The sequence below is a fragment of the Alligator mississippiensis genome, chromosome 2 (genome assembly GCF_030867095.1).
Source record: "Alligator mississippiensis isolate rAllMis1 chromosome 2, rAllMis1, whole genome shotgun sequence".
NCBI classification, from domain to species: Eukaryota; Metazoa; Chordata; order Crocodylia; family Alligatoridae; genus Alligator; species Alligator mississippiensis.
In genome coordinates, this window is record NC_081825.1 from 129,606,804 (window position 1) to 129,626,443 (window position 19,640).

Sequence of the window (19,640 nt, forward strand, 5' to 3'; positions counted from 1 at the left end):
AATCAATTTAGAGGCTTCCAATTTGATTCAGATCTTTTAGTGGGTTTCCCAATTCGATTTGGATTCAGAGATTCGATTGCCAAATCAGGCTGAATCTCCTCCGAATCGAATTGGTTACTGAAGCTTCACACAGCCCTACTTTATAGTCATGTTTGATGTTGGCTGCATCTAATCAACTTCATAGTTGGTTTCCATTGCTGAGCACATGCTGCTTTTGTTAGCTGTTTAATGATATGTGATATATTAAATGAGGTTTCTTTGTATGAGATTATAACATGAGGGACTTTTTTCCCCGTGCCAATTGGGAAGGTGAGAGGGATCTTTGTCTTGTATTCAAGTAAATATGGGGTGGGGGGAGAGGGTTGCAATCTCCTTGTTATGAGTTATTCTAATATAAATGTTTAATACTAATGAGGCAAGACAGTTTCATAGAGACAAAGCCTGAGCAAGGAGCAGCTTCTGTGGTTAGTTTGCTCCGTATGTGTGTTCTCTCCAGAGCACTACTGCTTTCACTGTTGTAAGCATTAGTGTTTCGGCTTGTTGAGGTAGCTTTTTTTTTGGTTTTTCAACACTGGAATTAGGGGGGGAAAAAAGCATTTCTATGCTACCAACCAGTTATTGATGCCTATCTGGCTCTGTTTGTGACTGTGCATTTTAGTTCCAAAATCAAGTATAGTGAACATGTGTTGCTTTCAGGTCCTTTTAAAGGTATAAACCTGGCCAGCACAAATGGGTCTGAACCACAGAAGTTTGTTCTTGGTAGGCAAGGACAAAAGGCAGAACGAGGGGATAGTCCCATCTTCCATAATTTTTGCATATTCTGAAACAGCAAGCCTTTTTTGCCATAGCCAATTTGTTATTCAGAGAAAAACCTACATCTCAGATTACTTATGCTGAGGCATAAATTGTATAATTGCTTTACCAAAAAAAAGGAAAACATATCTTTGTTTGAGTACTGTGAATCAAATAAAACCTTGGTGTCTCTGAGGTCTTTTGTAGATTAATGTAATTTGGTACAGTTCTGGCATTGGCATTTTTCTTGGCTCTTTGAGGGTGATGGTGCCATGTGCTTGGAAGACATAAGGGGTGTGTTTCCCACAAGCAGGAATGTGTGTTTCCCTGGAGACAAGTAGCTGTGGCACACCATGTGCGCTGCTACTTGTCCCCAGGGAACACCTATGCCATATGCACTCTGGTGTGTGGCATGTTGCCCTGGGTGGTGTAGGGGAGGTTGGGACCGGCAACGGTGCTAATCCCAGCAGCTTTACCTGGGGTCCTGTGGGCTTCTGGGAGCTGCAATTGTAGTGCTTCTGAAGCAGGCACCAGTTTTGGACAGCACATGCTGCCGCTATGTGCATTGCCCCAGATTTTTTAGATGTGGGGCTTTTTGACCCCAAGGTCAAACCGCACCCCCTCCCCTTCAAAGTAGGAGCCCAGGGAATCCTGCATGTGTCGTGTGTGCTGTATGTGGCACTGCTAATGGGTCTGTGGCACCATATACCACACATCTACACTCATCTGGATATGCCCAAGGAAGTTAAATCAAAATGGTCATCTTATGGCCTGACATATGTTGTCTTTTGTACCAACTTCTAATATGTGCATGCTTTAAAAAAGCCTTTCCCCACCATTCCAAACTGAAGGAATCAGTCTTTTGAAAGTGAAAATACTTACCTTAATATCTAAAGACAGTCACAGTTATTTAATGTGCCTAAACAAGTTCCAATATTCAGTTAAATGCAAGCTCAACAGTTGCAACCTTTTACGGTCTTTGAACATCATGGTATTCACATGGTCATTATTGACTTGAATATTGAAGCCTAAAAGATGAGGCTTTGATAAAGATAACTGCAGATAACTTCAATAAAAGATATCTGTAAATAGACTCTAAAAAAATCTTGTTTCAGTTTTTTGAATCTGCAGACTTCCTTGATAATGTGTCTTCTGGGCAAGAAGGGCTGAAACTCATTAAGAATGTGACATATTGAGATTTGAATAGCCTGCCTGTGCACCCTGTGGTATCTTCATGTAAGCACAGAGTGATTGGTGTCCCATCCTAGTATTCAAGGTACCTGAATTTTGCTTCAGTATATAATGCATTTATCTAGCCTCACTTTAACAAATACCTCCAGACTGGAAAACGATTCTGAAGCAGTATGAAAGGCTGTAGTTCATTTTCTAGATTAGCTTAAGGCATTGGTTCTAATATATAGAGCAGTTAACAAACCAAAACCCAGCTACGTTAAAAACCATAGTTAACAAAGCATCTAGATGGCTGTTACTCTAGGACAATGAAGGTTACAAGGCTTTGGACAAAGTGTGATTGATAGAGTGTAGTCAAGCCAAATCACTTCCAATTGAAGAGATCTGCCAATAGATAGAATCGAGGTGGGGGAGAAGGAGCAATTTGATAGGAGCAGAGTGGGGATGGCAAGTTTGGAAGTGGGGGAAAGACAAAAGGGTCTTAAAACCTCCTAGAATGAGTTCCAGTTCAGCCCCTAGAACTGAACCTAGCAACAGCCTCTGCATTTCTCCATCAGCAAAAAAATTGTGGAAACCCACTTGCCAAGTGTTGGCAGATTTGGTAGCTCTATTTCATGGAGGATGAGACTGCTACTACTGAAGTGTTGTGTTTTGTTCTCTATAAACAAGCCCAGCCAGAGAGTCAGAACAGTAATAAATTATCTTTGATTCCATTTTCTCCTTGTCTTTTTTTTGCATTTACAAAACTGCAAAGTCCTGAGCTCAACAAGTTAGGAAATGCCAGAATTGAAGCACCCATGCAATCCACTAGTTCTCAGGAGGATGAAGTATGCAATCACTTAATTAAAGGTTTTGTCATAATGAATTTGTACACAGGGTCTGTTGCAAGGTTTCACAGGAAAGTTAGACAGGGTAAGAATTTTGAATGCTTGATTTTTGCCATCCTGATGTTCTTGAAATGTATGATGGGGGGGTGGGGGGAGGGGATGGTGTTGGGATTTTGTTTCTTTGTTTCTTTTTCTGTTGGACAAAATAATTCATCACAGAAAACAATTATTTAACAAGTCCAGGTTTATTCAGTAGTCAAATTGTAGAGCATTGATTGGGAATTGATAACCTCCAAGGAGTTTCTTGTTAGTAGTGTGCGGGCCGGGAGCAGTCTGAGGCCCTTTTTTCGCGTGGCGGGCTGTGGCCAGCAGCCCAGACATGCCGGGTCGGGGAAGACAGGCGGCATGCTAGAATTAGGCATGGACGCTTAGTGGTTGATTTAAGATTATTTTACTTACACCGAAGATGGTCGCGGTGCAGGCAGGAAAACTTGCTTGAGTTGCGGTTACAAAACAAAACAAAAAAACTTGAACCTGCAGAACGTAAAGGTACGTCGCAATGGGGTTTCGGCGATGGGAGATGAACAAAAGCCTCAGCAGTACATCGCAATGGGGTTTTGGTGACGGGAAGAAAAAAAACTGCAGGACTCGAACCCCGGGTAGAGCTCTGGATTCACTCACACGAAGTTTGCTAGGATCCGTGGAACTTTGCGTGCAGGGAAGGGTACGTCGAGGGATCGTTTGGTGACGGGGAGAGGCGAGAGGTTGATCAGACCCCTGTAGCCTTCTTGAAATACACGCTGGGTCCAATAGGCTCCTCAGCGCTTAGAGATCTTCACGAGGTGTGAAGTTCTCCTCCTCCTGATAGTCGTGGAGTCTTCCAACTTGGGCGGAAACCACTCAAGCCTCTTATATGGCTAGCAAGCCAATCGCTAGCCTCCACATAGTAATAATTTAGAACTGGCCAATAGTGGGGCACAAATTTAAATACAAATGGCGGGAACTCCTTGCAACGTGCATTTCCTTTCTGCAGCTAAGAAATGCACCCTGCAAAGAAAGCTACGAGTGGCGGGAAATAATTCAGCAGTGCCAAAGCACACACAAACAAAAATCACACCCTTGGGTTGTGACAAGTAGATCTGAAAAATGACAGCGAGATGTCTAGATGTTTACATTATTTTTAATGAGCGATTATGGTTTTCACTGAAAGTATGAGACATTTCTAACCAAAAGAGTAACTGGGCAGTTCTGTGCCCTGGCAGCTGCTGCAGATGGGCTTCCACTGGCAGTGGCTGGGCCAGCAGCACAGTGGGTGCTGCTATTTTTGCATCTCCCCCCACCCACTCCAAGTTGGCATGTGGGGCTGGTGCCCCATTCAGTCCTTTTTAGTTATGCTACTGTTTCTAGCCAAGGCATGTCTTGAATATTAGGCACTTAACAGTGCAGTCAACCAGTCAGGATTCTCCTGATGAAGCAGCACTGGTTTTGATAAATTATTGGATTGTGTAACATGTAAACTGGTAGTATTTTGTTTGAGACCTGTAATTGGGAGTGGGCTTGCTCTCTTTAGTATGAAGTCCTGGCAAGTTTGTTGAACTTTTTGGGGTGGGTTTTTTTGTGTGTTTTTTACACTAGAAACTTAGACTGACTGGAGAACAAATAAACTATAAAGTTTTAAGAAACCAAAGGCTGGGATGGCAAGAGTGTCTTAAGCTGTCTAAAAAAAACTTGGTGTGGGTTAATCATTTAATGGATACTTGAAATGAAGCAAGTTCCTGTCAAAGACTCAATACTTCAGGCTTTTTACAATGAAATAAATATCTGAGATTTTCAAGAGATCCTCCAACAAAAGTAGTCAAGATCAGACTTTTTAACTTAACTTGAAATTCTTTACTATGCTATTTTTAAGAGGGCACAAACCCTTTAAAAACCCTTCTGTAGTGTCATCTTTGTGATGTTTCTCACTAACATACAATCACAACCAATTAATAGCTACTCTAAATAAAGGTCTACCTATGTGATGCTTATCCAACCCTTTATCAACTGATGTTCACATTCACAATTCTCTTGTGCTTGCTGTCCTGCTCTGATTATGCTGTTAACTATACAGGCCTCCAGCAGAACTACTTTGTTTTTTCTGTCTAGCTTGTTCTTCCTCCTCCTCAGAGGTTATATATTGCCTTCCATCTCAGTCTCATTACTTCATCAATGGTTTTGTGCTTCACATGCTTTATTTGTATGCTGGTTTTTGTGCCCCTGCTCTGAGCTTTGCAAAGTCACTAGTCTGACTGATAAAATACCTGACCGTGCTTATGTAAGCTACCTAGTAGCATTCTTTGCAGACCCATCGTTTTGCTATCCTTTTGCCTGTTGGCCTTTCTACACTACTTGTGAGCAGGGATCTGGGTTTTCTGCTTCCTATGGAAAAATGGAGAAAACCAGGGGTTTTCCCTCTTTTACCAGATGAAACCATGGATTTCTCATTTTAATGGAGAAACCTGTGATTTCGCAGTTTTGCAAAGAGCTCTCTGCAGGCTGGCAGGGTTCCAGCCTACAAGGGGCTGGGGAAAGCGGGAGGAGGGTGGTCAGGCAGGGGGTGCCATCTGTGCATGTACCTGGAGTGATTGAGACCCCCACAGGGAGGGAGGGAGGGAGGGAGGGAGTTGGGGCGGGCTAGGGCTGCTGCCCAACTTGGCAGTCATGGGGCCCAGGGCCTCAGGGCCCTGGCAGGGAGCAGGATGGGGCTGGAGGTGGCTCATCTGGGGGATGGGGCCAGATTGCTGCTGCTGTGCACACTTCCAGGGGGGAAGTGGGGACCCATGCCCCCCTAGATCTGTGCACAGGGTGGGGGCAGGCTCCATGCTCAGGCTTCCACCCTGCTGCCCTCCTCCACCAGGACAAATTAATTCTAGAAATAATATACAACAATTAACAGTAAGGGTAATCTACCATTAGAACAGTTTGCATAGAGATTGTCCATACCCGAAGTCTTTAAATTTCGTCAGCACTGGGTATCATTTTTCTGAAAGATGCAGTGGAGCTCAGACAGAAGTGGTCCACTATGAAGCCTAGCCCAGATGAACTAATGGTACCTTTTGGCTTTGAAATCTATCCCTCTTCTCCAGAGTACAAACGTAAGAGTAGTTCATACCAGCCTTCTCCCACAGTATGTATGCTCATCCTTTCTTCTCCTGCTCAGGTGGCTTTATTAGTGTCTTCAGCCTCACGCTACAAAGTTTCTGGCTTATTCCTCAGTCTCAATTCACTTCATCCATTGGGTAACTAATAAAGAAAACACCTGACTGGCTGAAGGTCTCTGTGTTGCAGCTATGGCCAGGTGCTACATGGTTGTCCTTAAACATTGGAGATGGAGGGCAGCTATAAAAGACAGGCAGTCTCCTTTAAACAATTGTTAGCTGTTTTTTTCTTTGCCCCAGCCAACACAAAGAACTTTCTGCAATGATGATAGAGATTTTTAGTTCATTTCCATCTTGTACTAATATCCCAAAGTTTCCTCCCTCGTATGCCTTTTAGGTGTCACAAGTTATTGCATCTCCTATTCTGTCTCTCAATAGAAAAAATGGCCAATTTCTACGCTGTTAGTGTGTTGAATGAAGGTCCATGCGGAGGTGCCAGTGAACGCATCACTTAATTTACAAAATGAGTTGTTGGTCCCTCTTCACCAATACGATTATTGTACTGACACACTTCTTTCTGCATAAGAGCAATGGATTTGCCATGCCCATTCTCTCATTTTTCTCATTTGTTAGGTATCCTGCTTTAAATGGCCAGTACTGCATTCAGAAGAAGGGTCCCCTCCCCCTCAAAAAGAAAATAACAAAATTCAGCAGTATTTCTACATGACTGTGCTTTTCTGACTCCCAAAGTGAGACCTGATGATTTAGATTAAGCCTCAGCATCCACAAAATTAGACAGCTCCTTATCTCCAAGTGGGTTACAGTTTTGGGCTCTGCCCTCTTTCAGTTAGCGAATCTCATGGCAGACAAGGAGACTGACTCTGTAGCCTGGTGGGCTAGTTGGCTAGGAGGAGATGGGTTTATTTCTCAGGCTGTGGAAGACTTGCACTCCTCTGTGTTTTAGCCCCTCTGAAATTGCCTTTATTTCATATATACTAGTACGAAGAATGGGAGCTTTACCTATACTGTTAAGATTTAAGTATGAATTGCATAAAAATGCCTAGTGTGAAAGAGAGAGAATAGAGTGTGTTCCTGTGTTGTGGGATGGAGCAGAGGAAGTAGAACAATGTGAGATGTTCCAACAGGACTGGTTTGAGAAGGTAGGCTATTAAAAAATAAAATAAAAAGGTTAATATGTGTGTTCTTTAAATGTAGCATGTCATTACAATGGTCTTATTAAACAATGCATTTTCCACACTACTAGCCCTAGAATGACACACACAGAGTGCACATAGCACTGTAATACTGGCCTGCAAAGTTAACAGAAATAAAGGGAAGTGGAATAACTACACTTGGGATTTCTTTTTCCTGGAAAGGGCCATCTTGCTCTTAAATCATTTTTATGCTTCTGACTTGCTGAGTCTTGTATCTAGAGTTTGTGTGATGCTGTTGCCTTTGGCCGGTGACTAGAGACTCAGCTATTTTAGCTGGCAGGCAGGGAACTAGTCAGAGTAATTACTGACGGTTGCACATCAGAAACTTGTATAGCTGAGATCAGGTCATGGGGCAGGTCAGCCTGGATCATGTCAAATGAAAAGCTTTGAGGAGTCTCTCTTCTGGAATGGTTTCAGACAAAGATTGGGATTAAGGTCCCTGTAGACTGCAAGCAGACTTCTGGGGAGAGGGTAGGAATGAAGCTTTGGAGCCATCTAGCTATTTATCTATGGTTGTTTTGGGCACAGTTTGATTCATGAATCAAGCTGGTAACACAGTTTGATACATATCTACTTTTCTGGGCCTGTATATTCATATTTAATCCCTGTGGAAAAAAATGGGAATAAGAGCATGAACTATACTCATGTTCAATAAGGGTGTCTGTTTACTTATTTTCACAGTATTTTCTACTTATGCTAGTGGTGTTTTGAATTTCACACACTATATGTCTTTCTAAGAAGTCCCTTGTCCAACTGTTAACTCCTTGTGGATCTAAGAGCCTTTTGAAAGTTCATTAATATCTCAGCACTCAGTGGAACAAATGGCTCCATTCAGCTCAATGGGTGTTTCCAAAACAGCTTGACTTGTCGCTAGCGTTAACCAACAAATATTTTTGCAATGGCTTAGTCTTGGGCTTTTTATAGTGTTGTACACTTGTTACACATAACCAGCAGCTGTAAAGTATCCTATGACAGAAACTGCAGCTAGTTGTCTTTCTTCATAGATATTTAAAAAGTAGAGGGAAAACTGTTAGGAGTTAGATTTTATTTCACTCTTAAATAGTGCCTTGTTGCATCCAAGGTTTACTTGGCTAAAAGTTAAATTGAGCTGGATGCCTCCTTTGGATGAGGATTCTTGAATACAACTTAATTCTTAAAAAAAAAAAAAAGATAAGAGCCAGGATTTTCCAAAAGTGACTATTTTGAGTATCCAATTTGGGGCACTTTTTCAATGGTATGTGAAAAAGTCCTAAAAAATTCTTTAATTTGGACACCAGAAAACTAAATGTGGACACTTGTAATCACTAGTAACTTCAGAGAATATTGACCTTTGATCAGGATAAATGTATTCTGAAAGACCTGTCCTAACCCAAAGTGTCCCATGGAAATGACTAGAGGGCAGTCTCTTTTCCAATAGCATAGCTGCAGTAATGCCAGAGTGGGAGCTTTTCCCAAAAAAGTCTAGTGGACACAAAGACTTCAACATTTCTGAAAGAAATGGCTGCCAGGCAGGAAACCAGTGGGAGTTTTTTTTCTTGACCCTAAAAGGCTTTTTTGCTTTGTTCATAAACTCAGAAGGTGAGGCTTCCAATTTGGATATAGGAAAGATCCAACTAAAAATGACTGCTTTTGGGACTAGATTTTCTTATTCGTTTTTTGGTTTATATTTGTTGGGGGAAAGGCAGGGGACGATGTCGCTATATCTAAGTATTTTCAAGTTGGTCTTAAATGTGAATAGCAACTTTATCAATGTCTGAATGCCCAGGATAAGAGACATTTGGCACATATGTAGTTAAACTAAACTGTTTTTTTTTTTTCTTTTAATCTAGTTGTGCCAGCCTGCTCTGTTTTGACACACTCTCTAGCCTGTGAGCTCTTTAGAGCAGGCACCTTATCTTAACTGCTTCTAAAGTGTCTAGGAATCTATTAATGCTACGCTAATAACAGATGATAACGTATCACCTGTGTGATCACAAGTAGTGGAAAAACTTGCATGAAACACGGCAGTGGGTCAGAAAGAGTTTGGTATCTTCTCCTTTCATGGGCATGAATGTTGCCAAGAGTCTTTAAAAATCACACGCTGTGCCCAAGACCCACTGTGCTCCGGAGGTTTTTTGTCATCTGTGGGCTTGCAACTGAAATGGAGCCATGACATGACGGTGTAACCTAAAAAGAAATGTGAGGCTAGTTCTCACTTGTTCATGTGTGAATGCCCATTTGAGCATGGTCATTTGGGGCATAATTGGCACACATTCAGGTTAACAGGCTTGAGAGTTTCTTTGCAGTTAACCTTTAATGTTCATAATAGGTTATGACATCCATGTGACAAGGTGCTTTAAAGCATAACAGGGCTTTTAGGTTCACAAACCTGTGAACCTCTGCCTTTTTCTGATACATTTGCTTTGCTTGGTCACCCTGTGGGAGGGAGTACTCTTCATGCATTTCAGTTCTCTGTGCATTAAGAGTACATTATGTATGTAGCGCTCCACTTAGAACCAGTTGGAAGGGAACTTTTTTCTTTCAGTAGCTGTGGCCTGATCCTTCCTTTGTATAGAGCACATGTAATGTTTGTAGGTACAAATAAAATAACATACAGAACAGATACGTAGGTTAACTTTCCATGTTTGAAGAAGCTTAAATTAGCTTTTATAGCACTGAGAAAAGCAGTATATATAACTAAATCTCAATATAACAACTTCTATATATGCAACATGGGGTAAGGCACCATTATTTATATTTTGTGTGTGTGTGTATTATTAGTCTTTTAATAAAAATTGCATCCAGATTATTTTCTGGTATTTCTCTGAACTACTTAGTTACCACAGTGTACTCACACATTTCATTTTGATGGTGGATGAAATGTAATTCCCGTACAAAAATACATGAAAAGCACAGTCCTGTGACCACTTCCCACAAAATGGTCTATAATCATGCAAATAGTCCTACTGTCTTCAATGGAATTTATCAAATAATAAGGGTTTATAGAAGGCCCCAAGTTTATACATACTTTGAGATAGAAGTCGCATCACATCAGTGAAAAGTCTGAAGCTCTCAAACTTGCGTGTAGTAGCAATAGCTATTTTTAATTGTGTAAACATTGACTTTATATTGAACAAAATTTAGGAAGGCACAATCCATGTTGCATAGAATTTGTAGTGTGTTTACCAAGGCTGATAATCCCTAGATTCAGGTTTATTGGAATATCTCAATCCCTACTAAAAGAAATTAATTATATTATGTTATAAAGTACCTGGGAAAAGGCTCATAGGTTTTCTTTCTCCCCTGTCAGTAAAGCATCTGTATTATGGAGTGAACACGCATTATTCTGGAATATAGTTGAAAGTCAACCCATTCCCCCAAAAGTCATTAGTTTCTCTTGGTTAGGACTTGAGGGAAAGTGAGTTTTTTTGCCTTCCCTCCAACTTGGCTTTTGTTACATTATACAGGAAGAATAAGGGTTCTGAAAAATAGCCCCAAGAGAAAAATAAATGATGCAAGTTTTCCAGCATGTGCAGGGTTAACCTCGAACAATTGCAATACTGTACTCATTGATGACATGCTATGAATCCAGCTTGACTGAACTGAGTTGCCAATAGCTTTCTTCAGAAGGAGGAAAACATTGTTGTTCCTCTGATTATTAGTGTAAGGATTGGGGCATAAAGAGTCTTGAGGAACCCAGAGTTAAACCAGTATCTGTCTCTACAGGGAATCCAGATCAGGGCCTGAAACTGCACAATGGGTCAGAACCAGGGAATCCCAGTTATGTTCCTAGTACATAGCAATGCCCAAGTCTTCTCCAGGTCAGAGGTCAGGAGCTGGGGAGTCTAGACCACATGATGGTGTTAGTGGGAGCAAGGCACTGAGGCCCAAGGTAAGTGGCAAGGCAGGAGCAAGACATCAGGATCAAAGGCTGGGAGTAAAGCTTGGGAGCTGCTGAAGTGTTGAGCAGTAAAAGCTCCAATGAAGGGCCTGGGCTTATAAACTAAGGCCCATCTATCCTGCAGGCATACTTTTCAACTCTTGCAGCTGATGCCACTCATACCAGGTGGTGCTGCTAAGGGTACATATTCAGCTTGTATTGGTCAAGTACCAGAGGCTGATAGCAAGGTTTAACTTTCAAGTACATTCTCCTCCTCTCTGAGGGCATAGCAGAAGCAACAACTCTGTGAATCTGCTTGACTCAACCAGAGGACAGTTGTCTGTAGCCCTTGTCTTCCCTCAGGCATTTGACAAGGAGAGATGGCCCTCAGAAAAAATCTGCTTCCACTGAAAGCCTGCTGGGAAAGAGGCATACACTATATGTACGTTCTTCAGAATGGAAAATGCTCATAATAAACATGAGATGAACTGGAAAAAAATAGTCTTACCTCCTGATATTCCAGCCCTTTCTTGGGAGGGATGATGTTAGCCGTGTTGGATTTAAATTCCTGTCTTTGAAACCAAGAACCAAAGATATGACAGCTTTTTAGTACTAGAATTTATTCGGTCCCTCCGAATGAAGAGGTACCATGTTTTCCCTCCTCCCCACTTCTCACCCCACGCCGCAACGTAAGCAGAGTATGATGACTGTCTTCTTTAGGATCATGGGTTAAGATTTGTATATGTAACTTGGGCAGCCACACTTCTGGAAAATATTCAGTCCACAAGTACCCACCTATGGCAGAACCCATGGAATTCACCTAAGGGAGGCAAATGGGCAAGTACAGAACTGGTCTTTAATACTCTAGCTTATACACAGCTTTTTATAAAAAGTAGAAGTAGAACATGCTGCAGATAGTGCTTTCTCCTGCAGAGAGACCATTCCTCTCCTGGGCAGGAGAGGCTATCCCCCCAGCCCTTCACAGCATGGTTAGAGACCTAGACAAACTGGAGGATTGGACCAAAAGGAGGTTTAGTAAGGACAAGTGCAAAGTCCTGCACTTAGGATGGAAGAATCCCATGCACCGCTACAGGCTGAGGAATGACTGGCTGCAGCAGCTCTGCAGAAAAGGACCTGGGGTTACAGTGAAAAATAAGCTGAATAGGAGCCAACAATGTGCCCTTGTTGCAAAGAAGGCTAACAGCATCCTGGGCTGCACTGGTAGAAGCATTGACAGCAGATGGAAGGAAGTGATTCTTCCCCTCTATTCAGCACTGGTGAGGCCACATCTGGAGTAATGTGTCCAGTTTTGGGCCTCCCAGTACAGAAAGGATGTGGACAAGTTGGAGAGAGTCCAGCAGAGGGTAACAAAAATGGTTCAGGGGCTGGGGGACATGACTTCTGAAGAGAGGCTAAGGGAACTGGGCTTATTTAGTAGGAAGAAGAGAAGACAGAGGCGGGGTTTTGATAGCAGCCTTCAACTACCTGTAGTGTGGTTTGAAAGAGGATGGAGTTGGACTGGTTCTCATTTGTGACAGATGACAGAACAAGGAGCAATGGTTTCAAGTTGCAGCAGAGGAAGTTTAGGTTGGATATTAGGAAAAAAACTCTCATGAGGAGGGTAAGAGCAGCATGGGACAGGTATATTGGATCACCTTAAGTCTATAGGGTGGAGAGTGCATGAACTAAAACATCAAGAGAAAAATTACTAGGATATTGAGGAGCTAGAGGGCAGGGAGAATAACTAGAAGTAAGAATGGGTAATTTAAAAAAAAAACCCGAATTCATGGGTAACTGATATTAAAGAATCTGCAGGCTAATTATATCTTGAATATAGTACAGAGTGTTAATTACTAAATTTTGAGGAATTAATGCTGTTTAGCTGATATGTTTTCCCGCTTCCCCCAAATAAGTCAGCCTGTAGATGTGTTCATCTAATACACTGATTTATTATAGATTAAAGCAACTGCTGAATGGAGTGTCAACCAACATCTCATAGCTAAAGAATAAGGCATGATTTTTAAATTTGAAATTTGTTAGCATCTATTTTATTGAATGTATACGAACAGGAAAATTGAACAGAGCCTGAGCTATCACCCTTAATAACTCACCTTATACATATTATTGAAAATTCATATTTCTTTTATTATTTGGTCACAAAATGGACCTAATGCTTGTTGGCTTTAAAACACCTACTAGTGCTGCTTTCTCTCTCCATCTTGCAAAATATAAGACAAGGCCAAAGCTTAAATTAAAATCCTCAGGTTCTTATCTCTTTCCCACAGGAAAGCAAATCTGTGTTGAAAACCGTAAAATTAAGAGGAGAGCAAGGATAGCATAATTTAGCAAAAATTCATGGCACCAGATTCTGAGCTATATGACTGGAGGGATAGGTCAGACATTTAAGAAGATACTGCCTGCTAATGCAAGTTCCTTAAGGTGGTGCTCTGAAAACAAGGAAAGCAAAAATGCTGCACTGGTTCCCATTTGCTCCTCTTTCCCGCCCCTATTTCACCCATGTACTGCTAGCAGACTTAATAAATTGAGTTGTCTATTTAATAACCCTTCTAGTTTTAGATGTCAAAAGAAACCCTTGATTTATACTTTAAATATTGTCCTAAAATCTGTTATTGTGACAGGATTTGAGTATTGAGAGTCAAACAAAATTAATTTCAGTGGGTTCTTAAATTTTTTTTCTTCTCTAATTCCTAATAGTTGACAGTCTGTCCTTGCTGAGCTTTATCAGCATTTTTGTCTGAATGCCCTTTCCATTTTTATTAGAAGCCTCTGTTTGTGGCATAATTATTTTTGCTGAGGGGCAGCCCACAGAATGGTGGGGTAGAAATGACGAGTAATACTGTGCCTATTACATGCTGGGATTATGACTGCAGCTAGTCCTGCTATGGGAAAAGAAAAATTATGATAAAATGTAGAGAAGTGTTAATATGTAAATGGCCCTGACTGTCTGTGCAAAGCAGTTGTCTTCTAGCTTTTTGGATTTGGAGTTAATGTTGGGCTGTGAGGAGAATTACTTTGATAACTGCTATTCCTTTAGCCTCAGGGCACTCCTGAATGTACCGGCTGAACGCTTTCCTTTTAAAGTTGTACTTAATTTGTAGAAAACGTCATATACAAATGTGGTTTTCCTTTATATAAGTATTGTCTTATGCTACCCAGTTGAGAGAATGCTAATATAGCACTAATTCTTCCAAACATGTTTAGCAACTTTCTGTTGTTAGCATGACGTGAACTAGGATTCTGAGTAACATGGTCTGGCGTTACATGACTGCTAAGATAGTCAGTATGTTTTAATCATAATAGATCTAATTTGTTAAATGGGCATGGACAACTACTTACCATACTTTTTTACAGACAGAGCACCCTCAAATATAATGTACACCTTGGTTTTTAAAAAGCAAAATTAAGAAAAAAAGACTTTGGAAAAAGTTATGGCTGTATAGGGCAGGGACAGAGCCTGATGCTCTGCTCACTTTCCCTCCCTTTCCTGCTTAACTAAAGGCATACCCTAGCTGCTGCTTCATGTCTGGATCTGTGATTCTGAAAAAAGCTAAATAGTCTCCAGAGCTGTGAAATAGGAGGAGACCAGGAGCAAACAGGAGACAGCAAAATTGCCCTAAGAAATGTTAGCTTGATTAGTTGAACATCAAGACCATTTTAAAAAGAGACCATCAATAAACAACGAGCCATTAATTAAGTCAACTGATTCCCTCAGCTACCTGAATAGTAAAGGCCATAGCCGCTGCATGGTGGAGCAGAAATCAAATCAAAGGCATTTTAATTAGAGTGGTTCCCAGATAGCCGCTCTAATTAAAACAGCTCACCATCACTTGTATTAAGCACCCTGATGTTTCAAAATGGCCGAGGGGGTGCTTTAACTAAAGCTCATTCAACAAGCTTTAGTTAAAGCAACCCTAAATGGCTGTGGGGGTGCACACATTCTAATTAAAAAGCTAGCAAGCATGTCTATAGGCACCCTTAAGTTCTCGAATTGCTTGGGCGAGGGGGTATGTATTAATGTCATAACGTTGTACAAATGCATGAATACTAGAAAATTGCTGCAAACAAAAGTGAAACCAATTCAGCTGTCTTTGGTAAGAGCCAAAGAAATGCAGACAGTAATTGCTGAACTCTAAAGCTTTGCTTTTGCTGTCCTCCATTTAAAGGTTTCTGCACTTGTCAGCCCAGCTGCCATCTGATGGTGGCACACTTGTTGGCAGTTGCCTATTTTGGTCCCACATAGACTGCTTAGCCTCTTTCTTTGTCTCCTGCTAGCTTGCTCCTCTTTAAAGCTACTCCAGCTGACATATGGCCTCTTGGACCTCTCAAGAACAACTGATGCAGCTCTGTTCTTTCATGACTGTTTCTTTTCCTAACCATACCCACTTCCTGGCTGTTGGTTCAGCACCTGCTCTATATCTACCTCGGCAGTCTTGAGGCTGCCACTGCAAGTCTTACCGCTTGCCACTCCTTATCCCTCCCCCACTGAAACCCTCTGTGTTAAAGCAGGTGAGAGTCCTTGTCTTGTGTGTTTGGGGACAAAGGGCTGACACATTGTTTCTTTATAACTTGTTCCCTTATTTGTATGTACTCTTGAGTGGCTTTTTTGCATAATGATGAACATGATGCATGGGCATCATTACTAGTGTTTGCCTTTTTCTCTTGCAGTCAAACAAGGTGCCAGTGGTGCAGCCTTCCCATGCGGTTCACCCTCTCACCCCACTTATCACCTACAGCGACGAGCACTTTTCCCCAGGGTCACACCCTTCGCACATCCCCTCAGACGTCAACTCAAAGCAAGGTGAGACTTCTTTTTATATTTAAAAAAGAGAGTGGGGAACTAATGAGAGTGCTGGTTTTGGAGCTTTAGTACCACCAGTGCTATCAAAGGGTCTCTTGTACATTTCGGTTCTGTGGGGTTCATAACTAGGTGAACAGTCTTCCTCAGAAAGTTGCCGTACAGCATATTTACATGGGGTGGCTGTTCTCTTCTATCAGGATTGGCTGTTTCAAGCAAAATGTATAGGTTCACCTTTTTTACTCATTACTTTTCAAAACTATCATTAAAAAAAAAAATCAGTCTCTGGCATTCCCTTTGAGCCCATATATTGCAGCACAGAGGTTTTTCATGATCTGAAATACTTCTAGAGATGCACAGAAAGGAGAGTTCAGTCTTAGTTATTTCCTTATATTTATTAGGCTTCCCTTAATATGTTTGATAATAGTACTGTCCAACCAAGAACATTCCTTTGCCTCCTTTTCCCACCTTACTGCCACTTTATTTTAATTGGTTTGTAGTTTGCAAAAAAATAGCTTTCAGAACACAAAAGTATATCGCAACATAAACATAACAGCCTTAAAAGTTTCTTGTGCCTAATACCTCTTGCTCCTGAGGAAATGTTGATTAGTTCATTATAGAAGTAGACATTTTGGATGTCAATTTTTCTCAATGCTCTTACAATATCAACTCTTCCCCCCTAACTTTATCATGAAATTGTAGCTACAAGTATGATAGACTAAAAATTTACTGAGAAGCAAACACAAATGAGCAGTGTCACTGAATGCAATTTCTGGGACTTCATGTGAAAGGCTCAGATCCACAAACATTAGGAATAAATTTGAGCTCAGTTTTGAGCTTAAAACTATGCTAAGCATTGTCATGATTTTAGTCTCTACATTCAGTTCAGTTTAAAATCCCGTGAGAAGCCCACGCTGGCATGGACTGGAAAAAGACATCAGAAGGGAGAATTTTTAAAAACACAGTATATGTGCATGAGGGCAAGAAGAGCAAAAGTGGACGTGGAGGAGAGTATGATGGGATGAAGGCATGGGCATGGCAAGGACAAGGAAGGAGCAAGTAAGATGAGGAAACACTAGAGAGAAGGTGCATGGTGATAAATGAGGTAAGGCTAAGGAGAGTGGAGAAGCAATCCAGGGCAATAGAGCATTTAGAGACAAAAGGAGAAAGTTAAGAGCACAGCAGGCCAGCAGATGGGACAACTGGGGCCAAAATGGTATGATGGAATCAGATGAAGATGCAAATGGGTAGATAGGAGTTGTAGAAAAATCTTTCTTACTGTAACCTGTTCTTTTGAGAGGGGCTGCTTCTCTGGACCTGTGGTGGTCAAGGTGCTCCGTCAGGAAACAGTTGATGGCAAACTTATTCTTGTGGAAGAGCTAGTGGTTTTAGGCTGTGTTTAGGAGAAAAGAGTTAACAGTATTGAGAGCCTGTTCAGCCCAGACAAAGTGGCAACTTGTGCGCAATTTGAAGGTGTAATCATGCAGTTGGAGGTCAGCCAAGCTACAAAGATCGTATCTGGATCTGGCCATCCATGGAGTCCTGGTTTGTCTGGATTGGGTTCCTTAAGAAAACATATTTTTTTAGCTTCAGGAACTGAATAGTGCTGACGTTGTCCTCAGTGTCCATGCTCAGGAGAACAATATATGGGTTTTCTGGGGGGGGGTCTGTACAGTGTTGTTTGCAGTCTCACTGATGCAGCATCTGTCCCTTTTTAATGTAGTTAAGGTGTAAAATTCCCAGGACCATTGCATCCTGCGGTAGTTGATTGGGTATGTAGCACTTAAGTGGTATTGAGGGCTCAGAAGCTAATGGAACTATTGATTTGCTATTCACTATCTTGCTATGCCACAATTATGTTCTCCTGTCATCAGCCAGAGCTTGGTTCCCTGTCTCCCATAGACTTTAGCTGGACGGCCTGTCTTGTTTTGGTTCTCTTTTGTCTTTTGTTTTCTTTATTTTCTTTTTAAAGTAAACACTGACTGCTGTAGTTCCCCTGCTTTACCTGTGGCAGGTTATAGTGTTATGTCTTGTGTTGTTTCAGGGGTGACAGCAGTGGTCGTTTAGATTATGGATTGTATAGGATGATTTCGATAAGTATGATCCTGCCTCAGGTTAGCTGACCATTTCCAGCCCTACTTTCTCCCTGTTTATCAGGTGTCTCTTGTCCTTAATGCAGGGCATAGAGCATAGTCTCCCTGGACAGCTAGCAGGCGTGTCGTGCACAACTGAAACCTGCTGATGGAGTGATTAGAATTGGGGGGAAAGGAGACAGAAGCCCCTGTCTCCAGGTTTTAGACCAGATACTCCAGGTTTTAGACCAGGGTGAAGATCTATCTAAAGTGCCATCAGGAGCAGCCCTAGTAAAATGGGACATCCGGTCTTTTATAGAAATAGTGTGAAAAAGTTTCTGGCATGTCGGTGTTTCTGTTCTAGTTGCTGGTCAGCCTTACTAATGTGAGTACTCCAGATCCAAGTTTCCAGGTGCCCTCTTCTTTAGGCCTGCTAGGCCATGCAGTTGATCAGTGGGGCTTGCTTTATCTTGGACGACTGCAACATGTTTCTCAGCAAGTTATTCTTCTTGTGTCAAGGTGCCCTGCATTAGCTCAGAAATTATATTGGCTAGGAACACATGGGACACAAAGGGGATCCAGAATTTACAAGAGATATTCCTGTTTTGACTGTCTTTGTCTCAAATAGAGAGTTCTTCAGCAGCATCCATGGGGAAAATGTCTGTCATGCCTACACTGCCTGCCTTTTGTTAAATCAAATAATCTAAGAGTTGAAAGTTAGCAGCAAATTAATACATGTGAAGCTTTTTACTTTATGTAATCTGAATGAAAGTGAAGACTCTCCAAGGAAGTAAGAGGTTCTTCTTATTCTTTTTTACTTTGTCCTTTTATGATGGCAAATGGTTGTCATGTCCAAAAGTCAATACATTTCATGTGAATGAAAAATTCACGCTGTACTACTTCAAGCTACGAAGTATGTAGGTTTTACTGCTAGCAAGTGGTCAACTATAGCTGGGTTCTTAAAGGGCTAAATAGCCTGTACTAGCAATAACCCTTCTATGCTTGTACAGTAAAGGCAATCCAGTCTCATGCTGCAGGATTTAATACTGCTGATTGTAGAAATAGAATAGCCCACCCTTTTCTATAGACCTGTTCAATTTGGTACTTGCAGTATAGTGGTCTCAATACAGGAAAACTTTGGAGGATGGCCATCCCAAGAAGTGATGTGCTGGACTTGGTTTCTCATTTAGCAATTCTTATACAATCTGTGAATGGGAGAAGAGATTCTGAAATGATCAAGAAGAAAGCAGTTTTTCTGTCACCCAGCCTTTTCTTTAATCTTTAAGTATGAATTGACTATAGATTAACATTCAGTGAGCCTATATTGTTCACCTCCGCTTCTAATGAAATGTCAAAGCTGACAGAGCAGCAGTAACACTATTAGCAGCACTTTTCCATCCACACCCACCCTCACGCTAATTATGAGATTTTAAAAAAAATATCCTTTTAAGATCCCTCTAAACTTCAGTGGGATTTAAGTGCAGACTTTTTAAAAATCAGTGTATAGTCAATCTATAAAAATTAAGTGTCTCAGGGTAAAGATCCACATGTTCAATCTGGTACCTTGAGAGTGTCACTGCATAAATATTTAATACTCATTTAAAGTGGCTGATTTAATGTGTGAAGTAATCTTTGCAGTTCTTTCTGTTCCAAACCCCTCCTCCCCAAACACATTTAAATAAACCAATGTCTTTGTGGCCTCTGTAACAATAATTCCTTGTCTCCTAGGGGC

At 41.3% G+C, this 19,640-nt stretch overlaps 1 protein-coding gene across 6 annotated transcripts in view; it reads left to right on the forward strand.

Annotated features, from left to right (window-relative positions):
* LEF1 (lymphoid enhancer binding factor 1) overlaps positions 1-19,640 on the forward strand; it is a 105,306-nt gene that overhangs the window by 51,895 nt on the left and 33,771 nt on the right. For all 6 annotated transcript variants that reach the window (XM_006272890.4, XM_006272889.4, XM_006272891.4 and 3 more), the window contains one exon: positions 15,707-15,839. In XM_006272890.4, coding sequence (XP_006272952.1) covers positions 15,707-15,839 — 133 coding nt within the window. The remainder of the gene's footprint in view (positions 1-15,706; positions 15,840-19,640) is intronic.